The 25,328-nt window shown below is 53.4% G+C and overlaps 1 protein-coding gene across 1 annotated transcript; it reads left to right on the top strand.

Moving 5' to 3' along the window:
• Nucleotides 1-1,995: 1,995 nt before the first annotated feature.
• Rab40c (RAB40C, member RAS oncogene family) lies at nucleotides 1,996-24,989 on the top strand. Its single transcript, XM_090324991.1, has 6 exons — nucleotides 1,996-2,214; nucleotides 16,592-16,652; nucleotides 17,788-17,848; nucleotides 22,887-22,964; nucleotides 23,155-23,377; nucleotides 24,145-24,989. The coding sequence occupies exons 1-6, from the start codon at nucleotides 2,073-2,075 to the stop codon at nucleotides 24,423-24,425; spliced, it is 846 nt and encodes a 281-aa protein (XP_090181117.1). The 5' UTR covers nucleotides 1,996-2,072; the 3' UTR covers nucleotides 24,426-24,989.
• The last annotated feature ends 339 nt before the right edge of the window (nucleotides 24,990-25,328 follow it).

Raw genomic sequence — 25,328 nt, 5'->3', positions numbered from 1 at the left:
GACTGGCCTGTCTGCGGTCTCTAGCAGACCTGGGCATGCAGGCCTTGGGTCCTTGATGTCTTGGCACAGGTGGTGAAGCCCTGGGGCTGTATGGCCTCTGGTCACAACTTCACCTGGAATAAGGGCCGATTTCTGGGGCATGGGTGTACCTTGGGGAAAGAAGGTGCTAACGCCTGTGGGCTCTGTGTGGAATCCACACTGTGTGGGGTAGTGCCTGGACTGACTGACCTTAGTGTCCTGGAACATCTGGGGCTACCGGGCCTTCTGCCTCCTGTGTGGACTATGGAGAAGGATTTGGACGCCCCTGAGTTGCAGCAGCTTGCTCTGGATTTTCACCAAGTGTCAATCAGACCTGCAGACTGCCAAAGGGCTCCTCATGGGACTATGTCCACCAGTGCTGGCCAGGAATGGCCGCTATCATCTGGAGGTATCATCCAGGTGGACCCCAAGTTCAAAAGCTTCTGATTGGGGCTTGTCAGCAACCAGACGCTGAGACACACACATCCCATCTGCATCCTCTCCTCCCGTGCCTGGCTGCTCCTGCTGCTCCAGGTGGCAGGCTTTCCCCCTTCACTTCTGATTCTCTGCCCCTGTCCCAGCCCACTGCTTTATGCGGCCATGTCATGAGACTTGCCTGAGAGCTAACCGGGGCTGGATACTAGAGCTGGCTGAAGGAACGCTGGCCATTGCAGCCACTTGCAGAGGAGCCGCCCTCTGGGTTTGCCTGGTGGTTCTTGTAAGATGCAGCCCATGGGGACGTGTCCAGGAATGGCCACTTCTGGAGACGATGGCCAAAAAAAGGCACCGGCACAAACTCCCAGGTCCATGTAGGGGTGATGAGTGAGCAGAGTGATCCAGCCTGGGGGACTCGGCACGGTTCCACGGCGTGGGCCGCGAGCCCTGGACGAGATGCCAGGCTGGCTTCGCCCCCCGGGCAGCGAGGCTTCCAGGCGTCTAGACACACGTTCTGGGCGCCCCTTCGCTGAGGAGCCGCTGGGCGTCACCGTGCAGGCGTCGGCGCGGGCACCGGGCGAGGCTGTCAGGACGGGGCCGGCCAGCGGGGCCCGCGTGTGCGCCCGCGGCCAGCGGCGGGCTCGGGACCGCCCGAATCGGTGCGCCCGGGGCCTCCGAGCCCCCACGCCCGGGAGGGCCAGCTCCGCCTGCCCGGACCGTCCCTCCACAACCCCGCCACCGCCGCGCCCCGGGGCTGGGTCGCCCGGCTGCTCCTCCGGGTCTCGGCGTCCCTGTGGAGCCGCCCGCTGGAGCGGGCGCCGCCACGGCCCAGCCGCCGGTACGCGGCTGACACGAGTGCCAACAGCCTAGAGCGTCAGGCTCCTGATTGGTCGGCGCTGGGAAAGGGGGCGGAGAAGGGCTGGCTGTGATCGACGTGCGGCGTGCCCAATGGGTGGGTAGCGGCGGCCAAAGGGGCCGGTGAGGGGCGGGAGGAGACGAGAGGTGGTGTGGGATAGTGCGCGGAGGCTCTGATGGACATGTAGGGCAACCAATGGTTCCAGGAAGATGGAGGGCAGGCGGCCAATAGCTACGTCGATGAGGTGGGGACGTCCGTAGTGTTCGTAACTCTGAGTGAAAACGGGGGGGGGGGGTTGGCGGCATGTATTTGACGGGCAGGCGAACGACCTAACAGCCGTGGGAAACGGAGGGGAGATTGACCAATAGGAGCGGGGGCAGGGCCGGGCGGTCACGGGGCGGAGCCACTCGAGGTTCCGCGGAGCCGAGTGTGTGGGAAACGCCGAGGCGGGGCGGCCGCGACGGCTAGGCGGCCGGGCCAATGGGCGGTGGAGGGCCGGCTACAGGCGGCCAATGACTGCGCCGCATCCGGGGCGGGGGGCGGGGCTGCGCGGCGCCAGGCAGCGGGCGGGGGCGGGCGGGCGGCCTCCGGGAGGCGAGGCGAGGCGGGCGGTGACGGGGCGGGCGCGCGGGCGCGGTGGGGGCGGCGGCCCGTGGACGGCGCCCGTGGACGCGGCCCGCTGTCGGGCGCCTGGCCCTGCTCTCCGGCCTCGGTCCGCAGGTCGGGCGGCGGCGCGGCGGGCCGCAGAGCGGCGGGCGGGAGGATGGGCACCCAGGGCAGCCCGGTGAAGAGCTACGACTACCTGCTCAAGTTCCTGCTGGTGGGCGACAGCGACGTGGGCAAGGGCGAGATCCTGGAGAGCCTGCAGGACGGCGCGGCCGAGTCCCCGTACGCCTACAGCAACGGTAGGCCGGGGCGGCGGGCGCGGCGCGGGCGGCGGGCGGCGGGCGGCGGGCGCGGTCCCGGCCCCGGCCCCGGCCCCGGCCCCGGCCCGGGCGGCCTCCGTCCGGGCCCCGGCGAGCGAGGGGCGCTCGGGCCGGGGCGGCGGCGCCGGAGGGAGGCGGCCGCGGCCCGCTCCGCCCCGCGGGCTGGGCCCTCGCCGGCCGCTGGGCCCCCGCCGGCCCCGGGCCCGGCTCGCGGTGGCCGGCCGCGTCCGGGAGAAAACACCCCGTAGCGACGTGGTTGTTCTTTTCCACTTCCGGGTGCACGGCCGGCACACGCGGGGTGGCTCGCGTCCCCAGCCTTGCCTGGACTTGCCTCTTGGTGTGGATCCTGAAGGCCAGCACGCAGCGTGCAGTGAGTGGGCTCCGTTCCGGGCGGAGCTGCGCGTCACCGAGAGATGCTAGGGTGGTTGATTCCAGGGCGCTCCGAAGCGCCGCCTCACCTGCGTCGTGTTCCTTCGGCCACCCGTGCCCTCTGCCTCCTGCTCGCCCTGTGCTTTGGGCTCTGGTCAGGCCTGTCTGACTGCTCTGTGCATTTTGCTCCTTGCTACCTGGCTTGCTTGTGGGGAGCTGAACGTGGGCAGGGCACCTCCCCCCTTCAGTGTGAGGGCCTGTCAAAAGGACCTGCTCCTCCTGGGCCCGCCCCGAGGGCCCAGCTCTGAAAACCCCCCCAGTTAGCCTCAGCCCAGAGCAGATGCCTCCGAACTCCCCAGAAGAGCCCCGGGTTTGTTTGTGGGTGTCTCGCACTTTAGTTCTCTGTACAAGCCAGGTCATCCTGAGAGCACTTGACTGCACACCCCAGGGGAGGCACCTGGGCTCAGACAGGCGCTGGGGTAACATCCCTTGCTGGTGATGATATGCTGGACTCCCTGGAGGGGGATGGGTGTGTGTGGGAGAGGCTTGGTGTTTTCCTAGGATGTTAACTTGCTCTTCTGAGAGTCAGGTCAGAAGCTAGCGTCTCCAGCTAGCTCCCCCAAATGCGTGCACACACATAGCTGATGTATTCCTGCTCCGACTCCTTCATTAGGCTGCTGTGCGCTGCCACACTTCATGTCAGATATGCAGACCTGCCTTAGATAGCAGAGACAGGCGACATGGGGTGTGGGCAGGGGCCACATGAGCATCTGTCCGGAGTGGTGTGGGTAGCTGGCTCTTCCAGGACTTCCTTGCAGGGAGGTGTCCTGCATCATTGGAGAGAGGGGAGTGCCCCTGTGAAAGCACCTGCATGTGTACGGCTGGGAGGTGTATGGTTGTGTCTGGAGGTTGAGGAGTGGGTCTTTGTGGTGAAGGCAGCAGCTCACCACCACGCAGGCAGTTTTCTTCACAGGGTGAAATTGTAAGTCTGAGTCTCCTTTGAGAGACTGCTATGGATTTGCAAGCTGTAAGGTGGCTGGTTCTTCAGCTTCAGCCCCATGTGAGTGATACTCTGATACTCACGGTTCTCCCTCCCTGTCCTCTTGCTCCTCTCACTCCTCTGTGGTCTCTGCCTCTTCTCTGCTCTCCCTTTCTTCTGTCCTCTCCTCTCTTCTTTCTTTTTGGGGGCTTGTGCTCAGTGCCTGTATGCTGTTCTGGCTTTTTTCAGTCAAGGCTGGTGCTCTACCACTTGATCCACAACTCTACTCTTGGAGGCTGTTGGGAGGTTAATTGGAGATAAGAGTCTCATGAACACTCCTGCCTGCGCTGACTTCATTTGAACCTTGATCCTCAGATCCCAGCCTCACGTAGCAGCTGTGAGCCATCAGCACTCAGCTGGTTGTCTTATAAAGGTTAGGTGACTCTTTCTTTCTTTTTTTTTTTTCTTTCTTTCTTTCTTTCTTTCTTTCTTTCTTTCTTTCTTTCTTTCTTTCTTTCGGATTATGGGTCTTGAACTTGGCCTAGGCTCTGTCTCTGAGCTCTTCAGCTCAAGGCTACCACCCTACCCTTGAGCCAAGCTCCATGTCCCATTTTCTAGAGGTTAATTGGAGATAAGAGTCTCAAGACCTTTTGTGCCTGGGCTGGCTTTGAACCTTGATCCTCAGATCTCAGCCTCCTGAGTAGCTAGGATTACAGGCGTGAGCCACTGCGCCTGGTTTGGTGAACGTTTCTTTTCCTTATTGATAAAGAACTCACTGTATGCGTTTCTAGTTTTTTTGTTTTCAACCATAGCTTATAGGGCTCCTTATCACCTGCCGGGAGATGCTCTACTTGGTGAGGAGCACGTTGCTCCAAAATGGCCCAGACTTCTGATCATGACTGGGTTATCTGCCTGCCTTAAAGTCTTGTCTAGCTTGTCTAGGTGTGTGAGTAACTTCAACATCTCCAATTTCACAAACATGTGAGTCATCAAAACTACCTTTATTTCATTAGCACTGGAATCTGAAGCATTAGCAATGTGAGAGTGTGACCACAGGCCCGGCATCTGGGAGCCCCTTGTGTCTGGTGACACTGGTGTGCACCAGGGTTTTAGATCTCTGTGGGGCTGGAAGCCTTCCTCCTGGGGCCTTTGGTTACACAGCACGGTGCTTTCAGAGATGTGATCTATTTGAGATGGGACATTTTGCATAAAACTTGTACCTGGGTGTCTACAAGGGATTGTGCTAAAGCAAAGCCATTGTGGGTTCTTCATTGTAAGAGCTGGCAGAAGGGATGTGTCCTGTGGGCTGTGGGTGCTCACAACATGCAGCTGGTGGATCTGGCTCTGGTGTGGCCCTAGGGGGTAGTCGTGCTGGTGCTGACCTGGGACCAGGGAACATCGTGCTGCACACAGCACATAGATCTGCATCCCTTCATAGACTTCTTACCTCTTCAGAGCTGCTTGAACCACTCGAACCACAGCACCACTTCCGGCTTTTTCTGTGTATGTGGTACCCAGGTATCAAGCCCAGGGTTTCGTGCATGCTAGATCAGAACTCTACCACTAGGCCACGCTCCTGGCCCAAGATCCAAGTTCTTTTTTTTTTTTTTTTTTTTTTTTGCCAGTCCTGGGCTTGAGCTCTGGGCCTGAGCACTGTCCTTGGACTTTCTCAAGAGCTCTACCACTTGAGCCTCAGCACCACTCCCAGCTTTTTTCTACGTATGTGGTACCAAGGAATCGAACCCGGGTCTTCGTGCATGCAAGGCAAGCACTTTAACCACTAGGCCAAACTCCCGGCCCAAGATCCAAGTTCTTAATGAGCTATTTCTTCATTTCTCTCTCTGCTTCTTTGGGAGTCAGACTGCTAAGTAACACGTCTGTCCTTTGAAGAGCGGTGTATGATTGTGGACGAAACAGAACAAACATGGCGCTTGTCCATGAATGTAATAGTTATGGAGATGTCTGTGAGACCACCCAGGCTGCATGCCGAGCGTGTGAGGATGCTGAGTTACTGGCATACTGTGAGCTTCGTGGTGAGATCAGAGCCAGAGTGCCATATTAGTGACTCAGAAACCAGCCAGAGCTGCTGCCACCCCCAACTCCACACCTTTCTTCTCATCTGATTTCAAGTTCATTTCTCTCCCAGATGGCAGATTCAAGGAGAAATGTGATATATTCCTCTGCATTATATTTTCCTGTGTCAGAACATGTATGTTCCATGTATGTCTCATTTCATTTTGTGAAGTTTGCACACAGGAAACAATGCAATTTTTTTTTTTAGTGGTACTAGGGTTTGGTAGGCAGCCACTTTCCCAGGTGAGCCATGTCTTTAGCCTTGTTTGCTTTTTACCTGGGTTAGCCTGGACCATGATCTTGTATTTATGCTTTCTGTGTGGCAGAAATGATAAGCACAGCTGGGTGCGGTGGCTCTGGCTCACGCCTGTAATCCTAGCTACTTAGGAGGCTGAGATCTGAGGATCCCAGTTCAAAGCCAGCCCAGGCACTAAAGTCCATGAGACTCTTATCTCCAATTAACCACCAGAAAAACCAGAAGTGGTGTTGTGACTCAATGTGGTAGAACACTACCCTTGAGCTCAGGGACAACACCCAAGCCCAGAGTTCCAGTCCCATGACCAAAAAAAAGAAAACAAAGAAAGAATAGGCATACAGCATTATGCCTAGGGGTGTGCGTGTGTGTGTGTGTGTGTGTGTGTGTGTGTGCACGTGCATGCCTCGCTCATAAAATTAATTTTTTTTTTTTTGCCAGTTCTGGGCTTAAGCTCAGGGCCTGAGGACTGTCCTTGGATTTTTTCCCAAGGCTAGAGCTCTACCACTTGAGCCTCAGCACCACTTCTGGCTTTTTCTAAGTATGTGGTACCAAGGAATCGAACCTGGGTCGTCATGCATGCTAGGCAAGCACTCTACCACTAGGCCACACTCCTGGCCCTAAAATTAATTTTTTTTTTTTTTGCCAGTTGTGGGCTTGAGCTCAGGGCCTGAGCACTGTCCTTGGACTTTCTCAAGACTAGAGCTCTACCACTTGAGCCTCAGAACCACCTCTAGCTTTTTTCTATGTATGTGGTGTCGAGGAATTGAACCCAGGTCTTCGTGCATGCTAGGCAAGCACTCTACCACTAGGCCAAACTCCCGGCCCCCCTAAAATTAATTTTTTAAAAAAGAAAATAAAGGGGCCGGGAGTTTGGCCTAGTGGTTAAAATGCTTGCCTAGCATGCATGAAGACCCGGGTTCGATTCCTCGGTACCACATACATAGAAAAAAGCCGGAAGTGGTGCTGAGGCTCAAGTGGTAGAGCTCTAGCCTTGAGAAAGTCCAAGGACAGTGCTCAGGCCCTGAGCTCAAGCCCAGGACTGGCAAAAAAAAAAAAAAAAAAAAAAAGAAAGAAAATAAAGCTGGGTGTGGCTCACACCTGTAATCTTAGCTACTCAGGAGGCTGAGATCTGAGGATCCAGGTTCAAAGCCAGCTGGGGCACAAAAGGACCTGAGACTCTGAACTCCAATTAGCCTCTAGAAAACAGGAAGTGGCGCTTGGCTCAAGGGTAGGGCGGTAGCCTGAAGCTGAGGAGCTCAGGGACAGCGCCCAGGCCGAGTTCAAGCCCCATGACACACGCACACACAAAATTAATTTTATGTATTTATTTTTGGTTGATGTGGGACAACGGGCCTCATGCTTGCTAAGTGTACACACTACCGCTACACCCCAGTCCCAGCCCCGTTGTTCTGTTTTCATACATGTAAGTAATCCACCCTGTTTATTCTTGTTTACCCTCTTCACTTCTCCTTGTGCTACTTGCCTCCTCTGAGCCTTTTTTATTTTCCTGAGAGTCTTTTTATTGAGGGATTTTGACAGAAGCAAGGAAAGTGTCTTTTGGAACTCAGCATGGCAGGCTGGGTGCGGCATTCTGGAAGTCTCTAGGACAGATCTAGTTTGGAAGTGGGGAGTGGGTTCCTGCAGGAGAGGGCAAAGAAGTGAGCCCTAGACTAGACAGGAGCAGTTGGCCAGGCCGGCGGTTCTCCGTGTGCCTGTGCACGTGTGTACGCACCCCTGCGCACACCGGCGGCGGGGATGCGACTCAGGGCTTTGTACTCTACCCCAGGAGCCACACCTCCAGTCCAGCATCTTGCTGATTTCTCGGAGATGGTCTCTTGGTCTTTTCTCCACCCGGGCTGATTTCTAAGTTCACTCCTCAGATCTCAGCCTCCGGTATAGTTATTGCCTGGTGTGGCCCATGGTTCATAAACATGGCACTGTTGAGGGCTACCTGTCAGCTCATCCCAGGAGAGGAGAACGGGAGAGGCCATCCTAGCTAGTCACAGTGCTGTTTGAGACTGAGGGAAGTGGGTTGCTTGCTTGCTTGTTTGTTTTGATTTGGGAAGGGTAGTAGGAATTGAGCTCAGGGTCTGGTGCTTCCTAGGCAAGTGCTCTATCAGTGGGGCCAGGCCCTGAGCCCCTTTTTGCATTGGTTATTTTCAGGGTAGTGTGGAGCTTTATGCACAGACCTGAGCTAACCCTTCTACTGGTGCTTCTTTGTGTCACTAGGGATGAAAAGTTTGTGCTACTCCACCCAGACATTTGTCATTTGTTGAGATCGAATACCTCAGACTTGAGCACGTATTCTTAGTCTTTTGTATGTGTGTGGGGGGGGAGCGGGGGGGTGCTGGTATCGGGCTTGAACTTGGGGCTGACACTCTTACCTGTCTTTTTTCTGATGCTCTACCACTTGAACCCACATCTCTACTTCAGACATTTTGCCAGGTAATCAAAGATTAGCGTCTCGTGGACTTTGCTCCCTGGGCTAGCTTTGGACAGTGATGCTCAGAAAGCTGGGATTACAGGTGTAACTACTAGTGCCCCCTTGGGCAAGAATTGCAAACTGTACTTCCTGTTTGCCTCTTTTTGAGCAGGTTTATTGTAACGTGGGACCAGCTGGCGTGTCTCCCTTTCTCTGTACTTTGCCCTTTCTGCTGCTCCCATAGAGCAGAGCCTGGAGCTGCAAATAAGAGGAGTAAGTTAGCAGTCACGCACAGGTTTGTCTGCATGGGTGAGGTTTCTCCCGTTAGCCTTGCTGTTGGCTGCCCCATCTGAGGCGGTGACTGGTGGTGAGCATAGGTGTCTGCTTAGTTCAGTTTACACTACTTGTGCTGCTTTGTAAGGTCGGACCAGCGTGGCCTTTCCTAACGTTTTAGGAAGCAGTGCTGAAAGTATGGTACTTAATTAAGAGTGCTTTCCTTGGTCTCCAGTAGTGTCATAAGCACCATCAGATGACCCAGAAAGGCCTGAGTAGCAGGCGTGCCACAGGACCCTCCTGCTCTGGCAGGGCCTGTAGTCACAGTGGGGATTGTTGTGTTGTGCGTATACAGTATCATCTTTTCCACTGCAGTGATTGTTTGTGGCTTGGATGATGAACTACATTGAACAGTGTTTCAGGAAGGAAACGACATCAGGGAGCCAAGAGGTGGGAGGGAAGGACACGAAGGAGAGGGGCCGATCCTTGGCAGGTCCTGTTGCCTCCTGTTCAGTGCAGAATTGCTGGCTCCTGGGAAGCTCTTGTCTGGAGACTGCAACGGAAAGGAAACGGAACGGGGTGGAGTTGCCCCCAGCCCTCTCTTGGGCAGGACCTTGTATGGATGTCTGGCCCCTGGGAGTTGCTGTGGAATCAGCCAGGACAGGTTCCCCTCTCTGTGTGGAACACAGGGGTAGCCAGGGCTGTGGCTCATACCTGCAGTTGCAGCTACTCAGGGGCTGAGACCGGATTGTGGGCAGAAAATCTTCAGTGCCGAGCCTCCTGGCTGGGGGAAAGCTGCTGATGGACTTCCAGACTGAAAGAGGGTGTGACATGCATGGGGAAAGGGGCTGCCTGAGCCAAAGGCTGAATCTGCTTGGACAGAAGAAGGGTGGCAAACAAGGCCAATGAATCCTTGTGGCAGACTTGGACTTTGAACATAGCCAGGTAAAGGAAGTACCTGAGCCCTCAGCTTGATAATGGACAGCAGTCCTCAGGTCCTAGTCATATATGGCTCTCATGCCGTGATGAGAACATGAACTACAGCATTGATCTGTAGACATTGCCCTGAGGGCGCAGGGGGGGATGGGGGCATAAGAAGACATGGGGGCAGGGTGGCGTGACCAGATGACTGGGGCAGAGCCCCAGCACAGCAGAGGAGGGGGCAGCGCCAGGCGGGCTGGGGAGGCATGCCTTCCTAAGTGACCAGGCAGCAGTGCTCCTGGGGTTGTATAACCAAGAGCATAGGCCAGAGTATCTGTGAGCCAAGGACAGGGCTGCGAGTTTCTCGACAAGACAGTGGAAGCAGAGCCGCCTTAGTCTCCACAGTGGAGACCAAAAATACTAGAGAAGTTAAATGCACTTATAGGCTGACATGCCCTTTTGGTGGCTTTAACTGACCATAGAGAAGAATGCCCCCTGGCCTGAGAGGGAAGGGGAGGTGTCCATGCTAGCACCCCCAGCTCTGCTCTGAGGGATGGTTACCAGCTGGCCCAGTGGTGTATGCCCCGTCCCTGCAGTGTCCTTAGGGGCGAGGTCTGCCACAAACCTGTGTGCCAGGGGCTCATTCCTGAAGTCCTGGCTACTTCTGTGAGATAATGGTACAAGTCCAGACCAAGCAGAACAGGGGGCTAGATTTGCATTTCCAAAATAATCATCAAGGAAGTTGGGCTAGAGATAAGGCTGTCGTGGTTAGAGGGCCAAACCACCAAACCAAAACCAAGCCTGCACAAAAAATGACTCCTCAAGTTGTGTTGTCTTTTCAACTTGGGCACCTTGTTCCTGCCCCAGGGCAGGCATGGTGTGTGTGGGTGTGTGGGGGGGTGTTATTGGGATTTGAGCTCAGGTAGGCCTGCACTCAACCACACAAACACTATATGCAGTCCCTTTTGCTTCCTTTCCTTTTCAGATAGGTCTCAGGGTGCTTTTGTTGTTGTGCAGGCTGCCTGGCCAGTTCTCTTCCCGCCCTGGCCTCTGGCATAGTTGTGATTCCGTGCCACATCTACCCTCTCACGAGGTGTCCGCAATGGTGATTCCCACCGGGCTGCTGAGCCCGTTTCTGAAGCTGTGACTCCGTGAAAGCCAAAGGTCATACTTCCAAGCTAGGATTCCATGAAGTACCAGAGAGTCCCTCCCCTCCACACAGACACATCCCCACTGCCTGTGGATCTGTGGATCTGTGGATCTGTGGTAGCAGCAGTGTTAGGAACAGGGCCTGTGCTTGTTGCCCTGGACTTCAGCAGTACCATTAGGGGCCAGCCTGTCAGCAGAGTACGCTCTGATGAGCGTCGTTCCTGGGGCTTCCTCAGGAAGGTTCTTTGTGCTGCTTCTTTTGCTCAAGGCCAGCATGCAATCCCTGGAGTCACAGCTTCACTTCTGGCTTCTTGGTAGTCAACTGGAGATAAGAATCTGATGGACTTTCCAGCCTACGCTGGATTTGAACTACAACTTTTAAATCTCAGCCTCCTGGGTTGCTAGGATTACAGGTGTGAGCCAACAGCACCCGAGTGTTACAGTAGATTTTGGTAGGTTCATTGGCTGGTCAGAGGAGTGTGTGTGTGTGTGTGTGTGTGTGTGTGTGTGTGTGTACACCTTTCAGCTGGGCATTGCTTGGTCCGGTCATTTTCTTTTATGCCTTGTACTCATTGTGTACGTCTCATGTATTTGTGTCAGGAACACATAAACTGGATGCTCACAGGAACGCAAGGCATTAGATAGGTGTTGGTCTGGGCTGGATCCCTCTGATCTTTAATTGGAGAAGGATCTCTTTCAAACTCAGCTCCTTCTTGGCTACCTCAAGGACCTGGCCATGTGGTCATTCCCACAGGGCAACAGAACCTCAGGAAGCCAGCCAGCCAGAGTTCAGTCTCATGGGATAGTCTTAGAAAAGACATCCCGTGGCCCTCCCTCTGGGTCACGTAGCACCCTCAGCAGAGGCCTGCCTGTGGCTTACCTTGGAAGTGAAAAGTGAGAGTTGGTCCTGACATCCTTTGCAAGAAGATTATTTGGCCTTCATCCCCAGAGAGGCCTTCTCTGATCTGAACTGCTGGTGACCCTCTGCCTGTCTCATTAAGAGCTTTACTATTGGTGGAAGAAGCAGCTATTTCTCTTTTGCTTACTCCATTTCTGGACATTCTGCCAGATTGTTTTTTCCTGCCTAAGGTGCAACACATTAAAAACAGCAGCTGGCTTACATGATGCTTAGTCTTCTTTGGACATCAGCTTGTGGTGAACTGTGCTTCTGTGAAATGGACGCAGAGGCAATCAGTCCTCACCTGCTATTCTATGAGGGCATGGCATTTTTGTTTACCCACTCAGGGAAGCTCCAGGTTCCAGGAAAATAGAGTTGTACTACAAGAGAAACTTGAGAAGGGGACTGTCCCTTTCTCCTGGACATTAACTGGGCATTCCAGTGTCAATAGCTTTTTCAAAATACTGCAAAGGATAGATGTCAGCATTTTGTGTTGCTTTTTGTTTGTTTTTTACAGTGCTGAGGTTTAAAACCAGATCCTTGAACCTGCTTGACAAGTATTTTTACCACTGACCTACATCCCGAGACCATTCTGTTTAATCTAGTAATTTATTAGTCATTTTTGTTCATTATCACATTGTGTATGCAGGTGGGTGGGTGTGCGTGCGTGCATGCGTGCACCCGCCCACACACATGTACCAGTACTGGAGCTTGAACTCAGGGCATAGATGCTTCCCCTAAGCTTTCTTGCCCAAGGCTAGCATTCTACCACTAGAGCCACAGCTTTTGGCTTTTTTTGGAGTTTATTGGAGATAAGAGTCTCATGGATTTTCCTGCCTGGGCTAGCTTTGAACCATGATCTTTAGATCTCAGCCTCCTGAGTGGCTAGGATCACAGGCGTGAGCCACTGGTGTCTGGCTGTCATAATGGTACTGGTGCTACATTCTAGACTAGAAAGTTACTACGTTGGAACAGAACAGGTTCCTTAAAAAAAAATAATACTCTATAGACATAACGTTTTATTACATAGATTAATGTGTATCTGTGATATACAAGCCCTCGGCCTAATTTTAACTATGTTCTAAAATTTAAGTGCCAGTGATTGTATTTAGAGATTCTCTTCTTGAACACTTGTTTGTTAAGCACGTCATTTGAAATATGATGTAAAAAACAATGTTAATAAATTCGTTAATTAAAAAAATATTAATCCAGCATTCTCCTTGACACATACAAAATAAAACTGAGTGATCGGATTAGAGCTAAAAGATATTGGGGAGTTTTAGGTTGTCTGTGTGTGTGTGTGTGTGTGTGTGTGTGTGTGTGTATATGTGTGTCATGGGGCTTCAACTCAATCTGGGTGCTGTCCCTGAGCTCTTCAGCTCAAGGCTACTGCCCTATGCCTGGGCCTGGGTGTTTCCTTGAGCTCTTCTTGTTGAACCACAGCCCCATAGCTGTTTTCTAGAAGTTAATTGGAGAGAAGAATCTCAGGTCCTTTTGTGCCCAGGCTGGCCTTGAACCTTGATCCTCAGATGTCAGCCTCCTGAGTAGCTAGAATTACAGGCGTGAGCCACCATGCCCAGCTCTGTTGTCTTTTTTGTGTATGTTTCTTATTCCTTACCTTGGTACTCTGGTGTAATTTCCTAAGGGTATATGGTTTTGATTCTCACAGACTCACTGCCTTAGTGAAGCCCTCTGAAGAGAGGCAGATGGTGGGAGGTATGATTTATGCCTTGCTTCAGGAAAACCACTAGGTCAGTGGGTTACTGTGCTCTGCAGTGAAGTGGCTGCCTGCAGCCTGTCCTTGACAGATTGACCTCATGTGCCAAGAAAACTCTGCTTGTCACCACACAGCCCAGCACCTGGCCTTCCCACTGTGGTTATACCTACAGCTCCTTGGAGAAACGGTTTTCATAGGCAAGCATTGACCTACTGTAGATCATCCTCTCAGTCATGGCTGAAAATGATCACATTCCAGAAAGTTGATGCTCTCGTGACCTGACTTGATCTGTTCTTCTCTGTCCTCCTCTGAATCCATACGATCGGATAATGTGTTGGGAGGACAGCTGAGTTAGCAGGTTAGACAATTTGGATGTTCTTGATTGTCTGACCTCCTTCAGGCACCTCCACACCCTCAAGCCCAGAGCTGCCAGGTGCTTGCCCTCTGTGTTGCACCTGCTGTCCCTGACCACTCCTTCAAGGACAGGGTTCCGGAGGCTTAGGACACCAGCTCTAGGCTGTCACCTGCACACATGGCCCTCAGCCTACCAGACCCTTCCAGACAGTGATTTTCAGCATTCCCCTTACTGTCTTAAAGAGACAGAACCCAGACAGTAGACACTTCCCACGCATCAGCAGTATTGTTTGTAACATCAAGGAGAAAGAAGGGCTGGGGTCTGTGATGCAGTCATTCTGTTATGTAGGTGCTGGAGTTCAGCTCCTCTAGGGGCTGAGGTGGCAGGTAATGGGTATCTGGTGCCAGTGTTATGTAGGTGGTGGGGTGTATTTTTCCCTCCAGAATGGTAAGTAACTCCTGGCAAAATCCTGAGCACACTCGATGCAGCCTCTTGTGATGGTGTGGCGGTGGCACTCCTGGGGAACGCCTGTGCGCCGTCAGGCTCTGGCCCGTCCTGGGTAACCTGACTGTGCGTTCGCACAGCAGTGAGAGTCAGGGCAGTTCTTTGTGGTACAGGACGTCAGGGAGATGGTGGCCTGGGCCTCCTGACCAAAAATAAGGCCCCACAGATTCTGAACCTCCTGGTAAGTGCTATCTGTGCACAAGCTGTGTGGAACAGCTGCTCATGCTCTTGGTGTGTAGTTTACACTTTTTTTCCTGCTGGGTGCAGTGGCTCACGCCTGTAATCCTAGCTACTCAGGAGGCTGAGATCTGAGGATCAAGATTCAGAGCCAGCCCTGGTACGGAAGTCCTTGAGACTCTTCTCTCCAATTAACCACTAGAAAACTGAAGTGGCACTGGGGCTCGGGGGGTAGGGTGGTAGCCTTGAGTTGAAGAGCTCAGAGACAGCGTCCAGGCCCAGAGTTCAAGCCCCACAACCAACAAAAAGACCTTAAATACTTGGGTAAAGTGAACTGCTACTCCCTAAAGAGACCTCTGTTAATATAAAGATGCTTTTTAAAAGCACAGGGATCTGTAGGGTCAGAGATTGATGGTGAAGGAAGCAAATTTGTTGCCACAACTGCGAGGGTCCACAGCGAGCTCTCCGTACTTGGCAATAGAAAGATAGGCTGGATTCAGATCAGGTACTCAGAAGGCTGCGTGTGCCAAGAAGAAAAGATAACGGAGGCTTATTCTCCAGGGGAAGAGAGCCGCAGATGCCAGACACCGCTAGGCACAGTGGAGAGAAGAAGCAAGGAGTGGCCAAGTCAGGTCCAGCCTGAATGGGGCTCCTGGTGTCCATCAACCCTAGGGTCAGCAGGCAGGAGCCCAAGGCAGGAGTTGAGCCTCCCCTGCTCAACCTTCAGCCGAAACACACACTGCCACCCCTCACTTCTCGAGTCAGTGTCATCAAGCATCTTGTGGCTTCTTAGGGTCTCGAAGAGTGATGGGCAGACAAGCTCACCAGCATGTAGCTCAGACTGCAGCGGACAGACAGAAGAACCTTAGGCCAGGCCAGCTCTAGGCATCCCATTGATGCTGGAGATGCCGCGTCCAAGAACAGGGACTGGGATGGCGTCAGGGGGAACATTCAGACCCAAGTTATCCCTCTGGACCTGAGGAATGAGTAAACATACTTTAAAACGACAAAGTTGAGGACACTGCTTATAAAATAGAACCAAAGGACAAGATAGACGGGGGAAGATGAGAAACCCGATGCTTACCTCAGAGGTCACCGGAGCCAGCTTGTCAGCGTGAAGGACAGGAGACAGGCGAGTGGATGAGGGACGAGGACACACGTGTGCAGTGTTGAGATGGAAGGGCCTCCAAGCACCCTGCAGCCAGGTCCAAGGAGAGGTGCGTGGAGGTCCGACTGCCCTCACTGCTCCTCCCTCCTAGGGAGTGGCTGGGCAGGGCTTAGGAATGACTTTGTTTTGTTTGGTTTTGCTTTTTGGTGCTGCTTCTGAGTCTTGAACTCAAGGCCTAGACACTGACCTTGAGGTTTTGTGCTCAAGGGTAGCATGCTACACCACTTGAGCCACAGCTCTGCTTCTGGTGTTTTCTGGTTAACTGGGGGTAAAAGTCTGAAGACTTTCCTGTCCAGGCGGACTTGGAGCGATGGTCCTCAGATCTCAGCCTCCTGAATAGCTAGTTTTTCAGGCCTTGTTCCTCCATTTCTATGCTCCCTAACTCTTCCCCCAGACAGATAAGCAAACAAAAACAGCAAAGAAAAAAACTTCTCCTGGAATTCATCTTGATCAATGTTTTATTATTTGTTTATTTTTGCCAGTCCTGGCTGGAATTCAGGGTCTGAGTACTGTCCGTGGGCTTTCCTCAAGGCTAGAGCTCTACCACTTGAGCCACAGCACCACTTCCGGCTTTTCTATCTATACGGTACCAAGGAATGGAACCCGAGTCTTTGTGCATGCTAGGCAGGCACTCTACCACTAGGGCACGCTTCTGGTCTCTTGATACATGTTTTATATGGTTAGAGGCACAGTGGCATTGCGCCTGCCATCATGACCCTCCCCAAGAGCACCTCCCTTGGTCAAGTCCCCTTGATAACATTTCAGGTGCATTCTAGCGATTAGTATCTGGGTGCTGTCAGGAGCCCATTATCCTTTGAAGTGGGTCAGAGCAGGGATGAGCCATCTTCCCGGCATGCTGGGCCCAGAACCCGAGAAAGTCTGATATATCGGTGAGGCTGATACCATCTTCACCTGGGTTCCTGGCCTGCCCTGCAGCTCCTCGGGGGAGTGGGCTGGGGCTGGACTAGTCTGTGTGATGAGCACAGCCTAGAGCTGCCAGCCTGGCCCTTGTGGGTTGGAGCCTCGTGGAACGTTGGGAGCACAGCCTTGGGCGTCCAGTTGCTGACAGACACCTGCACCTCTGCTTCCTCATAGGAATTGACTACAAGACGACCACCATATTGCTGGATGGCAGGCGGGTCAAGCTGGAGCTCTGGTAAGTCAATGGTCAGGAAGAGATGTGGAAGCCAAGTGAGGAAACAGGAAGGCTTTCCGTGTACATTGTAGTTACAGTTGACCTTGCTCAAGGAGGGAATGCGATTTGCTCCATGGTGAAAAGAGCAAAAAGTATAGAACATTTTCTTTGGATACGGCCTACTCCCTTTTGCCCTTAAAGCCTTGGTTTCACAGGGGCCATTCCCGGTCCCCCCGCCCCCCTCCTCTCAGCCTGTTCCTGATCTTCACATTAAGTGGCATGGGTGAGGTCACCGAAGTCTGTAATCTGAACGTTCAGGGCACTACCACCAGGCCAAACTCCCAGCCTCGTGATACTGAAGAAGACTGAAAATTCAAGTCTAGCCTGGCCTATCTAGGGAGACACTACCTCAGAAAAATAAGGAGAAATAGCAAAGGAAAACGCCGTGTCCACATGTTTGGTTCTCCACAGTGTCCCTGCTTCCTAGGCTCATTTAAAGGACTTACTGGAAAAGGGGGTGAAGGCCGGAGCATGGCCTAGTGGTAGGGTACTTGCCTAGCATGCACGAAGCTCACACACACAGAAAAAGCCAGAAGTAGCACTGTGGCTCAAGTGGTAGAGTGCTAGCCTAGAGTAAAAAGTGCTCAAGGACAGTACCAGGGCCCCGAGTTCAAGCCCCAGGACTGGCAAAAAAAAAAAAAAAAAAAAAAAAAGAAGAAGAGGGGCCGGGAGTTTGGCCTAGTGGTTAAAGTGCTCGCCTAGCATGCATGAAGACCCGGGTTCGAGTCCTCGGTACCACATATGTAGAAAAAAGCCGGAAGTGGTGCTGAGGCTCAAGTGGTGGAGCTCTAGCCTTGAGAAAGTCCAAGGACAGTGCTCAGGCCCTGAGCTCAAGCCCAGGACTGGCAAAAAAAAAAAAAAAAAGAGAAGAAGAGGGGGTGAAGACTGGCACCCTCAGTTGCCAGTGTTGGCCTGTGCCAATTGGATGTAATCCTGTGGTCAGCCCAGTTCTGGCGTAACTCTCAGTCCTGCCGGGGCCGGCCTCCCTTGGCCTCTCCAGGATGTTCAGAGGTGGCCAGAAGAAGAGGACTGAACTGAGCCTCCTGCGTGGGGACCCATCGCCCCAGTCGCTGCTGACCCTCTCTGTGTGTTTCAGGGATACCTCGGGCCAAGGGAGGTTCTGTACCATCTTCAGGTCCTACTCCAGAGGCGCCCAGGTAGGTGGAGCAGCACTCTGGTGTTTTCTACATGGATGCTTCTCTTGATTCCTCTTGAACACGAGCTCTTGCCTTACCTAATTCTCCAAGTTCTTAACTCATTTCTCTGTGGCTTGACATGAGGGCTCATTCTGGGTGAGAAGACCCATCCAGTGGCCAACTCTGGGTGTGGGGGCCATGCTTTCCAGGTCACCCGTGCCCAGGGACACTGGCTTCCCCGTTCCTGTACAGGTCATTGCTGTTGTTGCTGTTGTGGCCACTGCAGGCCTAGAGGTGGTGTGCTCTGACCCTGGTATAGCTGTATCTGGAGCCACCCTCCTGAGCCATCACAAAGGCAGCTTGTCCATCTGCTCCACCAGACAGCGGAGGTGGCTGTCCTGTGTCTTCCCAGGACTCTCACAGATGCACTGAGGAGCCTGCTAGGGTTGTGATTTGGTTTGGAGGAGGACGGGACTGTATACATATCAGTCAAACTGGGTTTTTAGACCCCAGGCCCAAAGACTCCATATTTGATCTGTTCACTCACACCCATAGGGCAATGAAAGGAGAGTATAGTGAAGGGCAGAGAAAAGAGATTTACCACATGGCAGCTATGGGAATACAGCCTCAGTACATCTTCAGCTGTCTTCAGAGTTGCAGACCTCGGTCTCAGGTGTGGGGACAAGAAGCATGCATATTGAAACAGTCCTTCGCCAATGATGGCTTGGCCTGTCATTATTTTAGCTTTGTCTCTGAGGGTGTTCTGGAGAAGTTGTATCACCTCACCACTGGGATGGAACAAGGACAAGTTGCTTGGTGGGTGATCTCCTGGGCTTTTGACTGTCCCCTCCACTTCTTCCTTCTCATTCTCCTTCTTCCAGAATTGTTTACCACTCCATATCTGACACCAGAGATGGGACGAGTTAAGGAGCAAGCCAGAGGATAAAACCTGGGTAGTCCACAGACAATGTGGCTGGTGCCTGTAATCCTAGCTACTCAGGGATGAGGGCTGAGGATTGTTGTTCAAAGCCAGCCCAAGTAAGAAAGTCCATGAGACTTTTTTCTTTTTTTTTTTTGCCAGTCCTGGGCTTGAGCTCAGGGCCTGAGCACTGTCCTTGGACTTTCTCAAGGCTAGAGCTCTACCACTTGAGCCTCAGCACCACTTCTGGCTTTTTTTCTATGTATGTGGTACCGAGGAATCGAACCCGGGTCTTCATGCATGCTAGGCAAGCACTTTAACCACTAGGCCAAATTCCCGGCCCAAGACTTTTTTTTCTTCTTTTTGTCATGGGGCTTGAACTCAGGCCCTAAACTCCTTTGCTCAAGGCTAGCATTCTACCACTTTGAACCATAGCTCCACTTCCAGTTTTCTAGTGGTTAATTGGAATAAGAGTCTCATGGTCTTTTATGCCTAGGCTGGCTTTGACCGCTCTCCTCAGATCTCAGCCTCCTGGGTAGCGAGGATTTTATAGGTATGAGCCATTGGCATCCAGCCCATGAGAGACTCATCTCTGGTGAACCACCAGACAATCAGAAGTGGTACTATAAGCTCATAGTGGTAGAACAGAGCACTAGCCTTGAGCAGAAGAGGGACAGTTCAGGACCTGAGTTCAAGCCCCATGACTAACCCCCCCCCCCAAAAAAAAAGTAAAAAGGATGTGTTCCACAGGCCCCATTTGTTGTTATTGTTTGGAAAAGAGCTATAAACATCTTTTACTTCTACAAAGGTGTTTTACTACCTCCCATTTTCTTAGCATCATTTCCTGATTTTTCTGCAGTAAATATATATTTTTACAATAAAAATGAGTGGTTGTCTTGAGTGATGACAGTAAAAGGTTATTGTGAGAAAAGTGCTACGTAACATGGGGTTATGCTGGATGTAACAGGCACAGGTACTGGAGGCCACTTCTGCTCAGCAGGTGAGGCCTGAAGAAGAGACTTCACCTGCTCAGTCTTTGCCCGACCTCAGCTTTTAGGAAGGGAAGTCTGGGTTGTCATCTGTTGTGTGCGCTTTTGGGGTACCCATCACAGCCAGGTCTGTGGCTTTGTTTTGATAACGTCGGCAAGTTCTTGGTTGATGATTCCCGACTGCCGGGAGCAACTTAAGAGACCTCAAGAGCTCAGCCGCACATCTTGGGCTTGGGTCAGGGTCTGGTGCTTCGGGGTGGTCTCTGTGCCCTCCCCTGTGCAGCCTACCTGGTGATGACGACGTCCAACAGACACTGATTCTACCACAGAGCTTCTCTGCACCCCCTGGTGGTGTGAACTGTCCTAACAGGGCAAGTCTTTTTGTTGTAACCTTTGAAAGAACAAACAGGGCTGAACCCAGTGCTGTTGGCTCACGTCTGTAATCCTAGTTACTCAGAAGGTTGAGCTCTGAAGATCACAGTTCAGAGCCACCCTAAGAAAAACTCATTATCTCCACAGAACCATGAAAGCCAGAAGTGGAGGTGTGGCTCAAGTGACAAAGCCCAGCCTTGAGCAATACTAAAGCCTGGGGCACTGAGTTCAAGCTCCAGTACCAGCAAGAAATGAGTAATTCTAGCTACTTGGAAGGCTGAGATCTGAGGCTCATGGTGCAGAGCCAGTCTGGGCACCAATGTCTGTGCGACGCTTATCTCTATTTAACCACAAAAAAAGCCAGAAGCAGAGTTGTGGCTCAAGTGGTAGAGTGCTAGCCTTGTACTCAAAAACACAGACAGTACCTAGACCAGCACCAGCATCCAGGGGGGGGAAAAAGTGACATAGATGATGGTGGTTATTGAAGAAACCGCTATCAGTATAAACAAGAAAGAAAAACACCCAGGCCTTTCTTGCCTGCTGTTTGTCTGTGTAAAATAAACTTCCTGTGCAATGTGCTGTATGTGTTTTCGTGTTTAAAATGTTATCCTGCACATATCACTTGGGAGCTGTGTTTCTCTTCTCACAACTTATTATGAATCTTTGTATGGTCCTCGACTGCCCTTGTAAAGTATGGTTTGCTCCTGTCGTCGTTTTCTGTGGTGCTGTAGATGGAGCCTAGGCTCTCATTTGTGCAAAGAACGTGCTCTGCCACAAAGCTACATCTGTAGCTCCTTTGTCACCCTTAGAATCCACACGCTATGTTTTACCTTGACTTACTCAACTGATTCCTGTGAGGTTGGTACCTCCCACATGCTAGGCAGACAATCTGACACAGAGAGTGCTGTGCTGTTCCAGGCGCGCTGCGGGTGAGCTCTGGGGGAGGGATTGGCACGCCCTCCAGTGTTCCTCAGAACACTTGATTGCTGTGCACAGGGCCTCTGGGTGCTTTAGATGGCACTGTCCCTGCACGCCCCTTCCCCTGTTTGTCCTTACTTCTCCTGGCAGCAGTGAGAGCTTCCTTCTGTGTCCAACAGTCGGGCTCTTCCTAGGTGTATGTTCGTTTATTATAAAGCTTACCATTTTTTTGTCTACCGCCTGGTTCCTGGTAGTTAAGTTCAAGTTGGTCGTCTCAGAGAATTGGCTTCAGGTAGGGTTCACCACCAGTTGAGAGAGGCTTCCTTTCTCCCACGTTGCTGTCCTGTTAGAGCCAGGTCTGCTGGCCAGGTAGTTGGAACCTTTTGTTGTGTGTCAGAATTGGGGCTTGAACTCAGGGCCTGGATGCCGTCCCTGAACTTTCGTGCCCAAGGCTGGCACTCTACCACTTGATCTACAGCTCTATCTCTAGCTCTTTGGTGGCTGACTTTAAACTGTGATTCTCAGATCTCAGCCTCAGCTAGAATTGCAGAGGAGAGCCGCTGCTACCAGGCTCATCTTGACCTTGGTATTACCAGGTCCCGAGGGCTCACCTTGGCTGGCTGTGTTTAGGAGACCAGCTTTAAGACTACCAATGTCTCGGGCCAGGAACGTGGCCTAGTGGTAGAGTACTTGCCTAGCATGCACAGAGCTCTAGATTCAGTTCCTCAGGACCATATACACAGAAACAGCCTAACATGTCGCTGTAGGCTCAAGAGGTAGAGCACTAGCCTTGAGCAAAATGTGTCCAAGGACAGTGCCAAGGCCATGAGTTCAAGCCCCAGGACTGGCAAAATCATTAGGCTCCAAATTTCCTGACTTTGAAATACAGACCCCCCGCCCACAGCTGGGTAAGGATTTGTGGGACCTGGTCTCGCTCACTGGATGCATTCTGACCCTCACCCATCTTCGAAGTTGTAGGATGACAGACACACTGTTGGACTAAACACTGTCTAGTGGCAGTGTTCTCAGAGTGGCATCTGCTGCAGAGCCCACAGCACTTTCACTGTAGGGCACATGGAGATAGCCGAGAGCTGAGCTCCGAGTAATTGGTCTCTAAGGGATGTGGCAAGAAAAACCCCATAGCAAATCCCGCTCAGCCCAGCTGGGGGAGCCTCACAAACTGCTCCTGGAGTGACTTGACATCCTGCAGTCCACGTTTGGGGCCAGAAGTCTTAGGAAAGCCTCTGCAGTTATGCCCTGGGTGCCCCTCAGGCCGAGTTCACTGACTGACTGTCAGGACCTTTGGCTTCTGTCCTGCACCTCTGTGTCTCTGCCCTCACAGCCTTGAGCCAAATCTGAGCATGTGGTGCATAGCTGAGTGATAGTTGAGCAATGACTGTGACAGCCTGAGAGGAGAGTTGAAAAGTTAGTTGTGGACAGGCACTGGTGGCTCACACCTGTAATCTTAGCGATTCAGGAGGCTGGGATCTGGGGGCGGCCAGTCAAAGCCAGCCTGGCCATGAAAGTGTGAGATTCTCCTCTCCAATTACATCACCAGAAAACCTGAAGTGGTGCGGCGGCTCAAGTGGTAGAGTGCTGTCCTTGAGCCAAAGAGCGCATAACAGTGCCCAGGCCCAGACTCAGGCCCCATGACCAACGAAAGAAAAAAAAGAAAAGAAGTGTTAGTTCTGTCCCAGCTCAATCCTCAGGGAAGGGAGAAGAGCAGCATTTGTGGGCTGCAATAGCTGCCACATTTCCTGCTTGCCTGTGATCTCTTCACCCGTGGAGTCCGCCGGGCCAGGTTCCCAGCCCTGCCCATGACCCTGCCTGTGGTGACCTCTGTGCGTCTCTTCTCTCGCAGGGCATCCTCCTGGTGTATGACATCACCAACCGCTGGTCCTTTGATGGAATTGACCGATGGATCAAGGAGATTGATGAGGTAGGTGTGAGTCTGGGCCCCTCCAAGGTAAGGCAGGAGACCCAGCCACGCCTGGCAGCCTGGGCCCCTACGGCAGCAAGGGGGAGTGAGGCTGCCACCCAGCACAGCCTCACCCCCATTCTAGACTGCACAGAGTTGAGGCAGGGGAGGTGGCGGGGGGCCTGGGCTGAATTCTGCACCTCACCCCAAGCATGCGCCTGGCGTACCTCGGATCCTGGTTGGGAACCGGCTGCACCTGGCCTTCAAGCGCCAAGTCCCGACAGAGCAGGCCCGCGCCTATGCCGAGAAGAACTGCATGACCTTCTTTGAAGTGAGCCCCCTGTGCAACTTCAACGTCATCGAGTCCTTCACGGAGCTTTCCCGCATTGTGCTCATGAGGCACGGCATGGAGAAGATCTGGAGGCCCAATCGAGGTGAGGCGGGGCAGGGCTCGGCTCAGAGGGACAAGGGTAGAGGCCCGGAGGGGTGTTGGGGATGATAAAAGCAGAAGTGGCTCCTGAAGAGCAGTGGGTCCTGACTGGCCCTAAGCTGCAAGGGGCGAGCAGGTGCCCAAGTGCTGCCTGCCTGTGTGGTGCTTTTGTTGTTTTGAAGACAGGATTTTAGGGTGGGTGGTCACAGAAGCAGGACGTGACACTGCACCACATCACAGGCAGGTTCTTAGCCCAAAGCCCCTCCCTGTCTGGGAAGTGTGCTTTTGACTTTGTGGTTCTTCCTCGTACCAGAGCACACACACACACACACAAAGCTCACTCCTGAGGCCTACCTGTGCAGGAGGCTGAGAGGTGAATGAAGACTGAGGTTCAGAGCTACCCTGGGCAGGGAGGTCCAGGAGACCCTTATCTCCACTTAACCACCAGAATGCCACCAAGTAGAGCTGTGGCTCACGTGGAAGCATGTCAGCCTTGAGTGGAAAGGTTAAGTGACAGCAGCCTGAGCCCCAGTGTCGACATGTGTTGTCAGAGCACACACCCGCACACAGAAGGCTTGAGCCCCTTTTCAGGGGAGCCCTGCCTGCCATGTGCCCTAGGGCAGTCTCCCGCTGGACACGCACAGCAGGCAGGATGGCTGGGCGTCCTGGTCCAGGGAAGCCCCCCGGGGCTTGGAGAATTTGACGAGAGCTGTGCACTCGGTGGCCGCTCTCGGTTCAGCGCCCCTTCATCTCTCTGACCTCCCCTCCTAGTGTTCAGCTTGCAGGACCTCTGCTGCCGTGCCATCGTCTCCTGCACCCCCGTTCACCTCATTGACAAGCTTCCGCTGCCAGTCACCATCAAGAGCCACCTCAAGTCCTTCTCAATGGCCAACGGCATGAACGCTGTCATGATGCATGGCCGCTCCTACTCCCTGGCGAGCGGGGCTGGGAGCAGTGCCAGCAAAGGAAACAGCCTCAAGAGGTCCAAGTCCATCCGCCCCCCGCAGAGCCCCCCCCAGAACTGCTCTCGGAGCAACTGCAAGATTTCCTAGCAAGAGCCTGGCGCACACGGCCTGTGCAGACTCTGGGAGCTCGTGCTAGGGCACTCGACCCCACCGCCCCGCCCAGGGCGCGTGAGGCTTTCCCACACCTGCGTCAGGTGAGGGGGCCACAGGAGCAGGCGCACCCCTACCCTGGCAGAGGAGCTGCTGGTGCTACAGGGGCCCAGGTCTGAACTCACCCTGGACCGCCTCCAGGGCCACCCAGGCTCCGGCTGGGAGGAGGCCCGGCTCCCTTATTTATGTGGAGAACATTTCACCCGTTTTGTCCATTTTGAAAGGGCCGTCAGGGAAGTCTGGATGCAGCCGTGGGGAGCAGCCGCGGGGGACTGGGCGGGTCAGTGAAGGAGGGGCCCGCACACGGTGGGTGGGTGGTCTCTGAGTTGACATACACTTCGCCTGGGGTGTTCAGAGGCCCCGGGAATGGAGGAGCCCGACACTTCCGTTTCTGACCAAGGCGGTCAGTGTGCGGGCACAGGTAAGAAGGCCCCTCCTGCAGCCCCCTCAGAAAGAGGGGGACGGGTGTGTTCCGCAGCCTCACTTCTGCCCCCCCCAGTATCCCCCCCCCGTGCCCCCGTGCTTCTGGTGATGCTTACTGTGTACAGACTTGGCATTGCATCTCCAGACAGCGTGCAGAGCCATGTGCAGACCTTCCGTACCTGATGGGCCTCGGCCTGCGGGCCGGCAGTGGCCTCTGGTCCTCGGGCAGGGCCCTGCTCTCAGCAGATAGTGCTCGTCAACCTTGACTGTCCCCCAGCTGCTTCTTGCCAGTTGTGACCCTTCTGCCTATGAGGGTTATGTGTCCCTGGAACCTTTTTGACTCATTCCTCAGTGACACTACCCAGAGCAGCTGCCTCAGCCACACTGTGGGCCACAGGGTTAAATACGAAGTCCCTC

This window comes from Megascapheus bottae, chromosome 36 (assembly GCF_031878675.1).
Source record: "Megascapheus bottae isolate mThoBot1 chromosome 36, mThoBot2.hap1, whole genome shotgun sequence".
In the NCBI taxonomy this organism is placed as follows: domain Eukaryota; kingdom Metazoa; phylum Chordata; class Mammalia; order Rodentia; family Geomyidae; genus Megascapheus; species Megascapheus bottae.
Note: the sequence above shows the minus strand (reverse complement) of the source record. Positions and strands in the feature narration are given on the sequence as shown.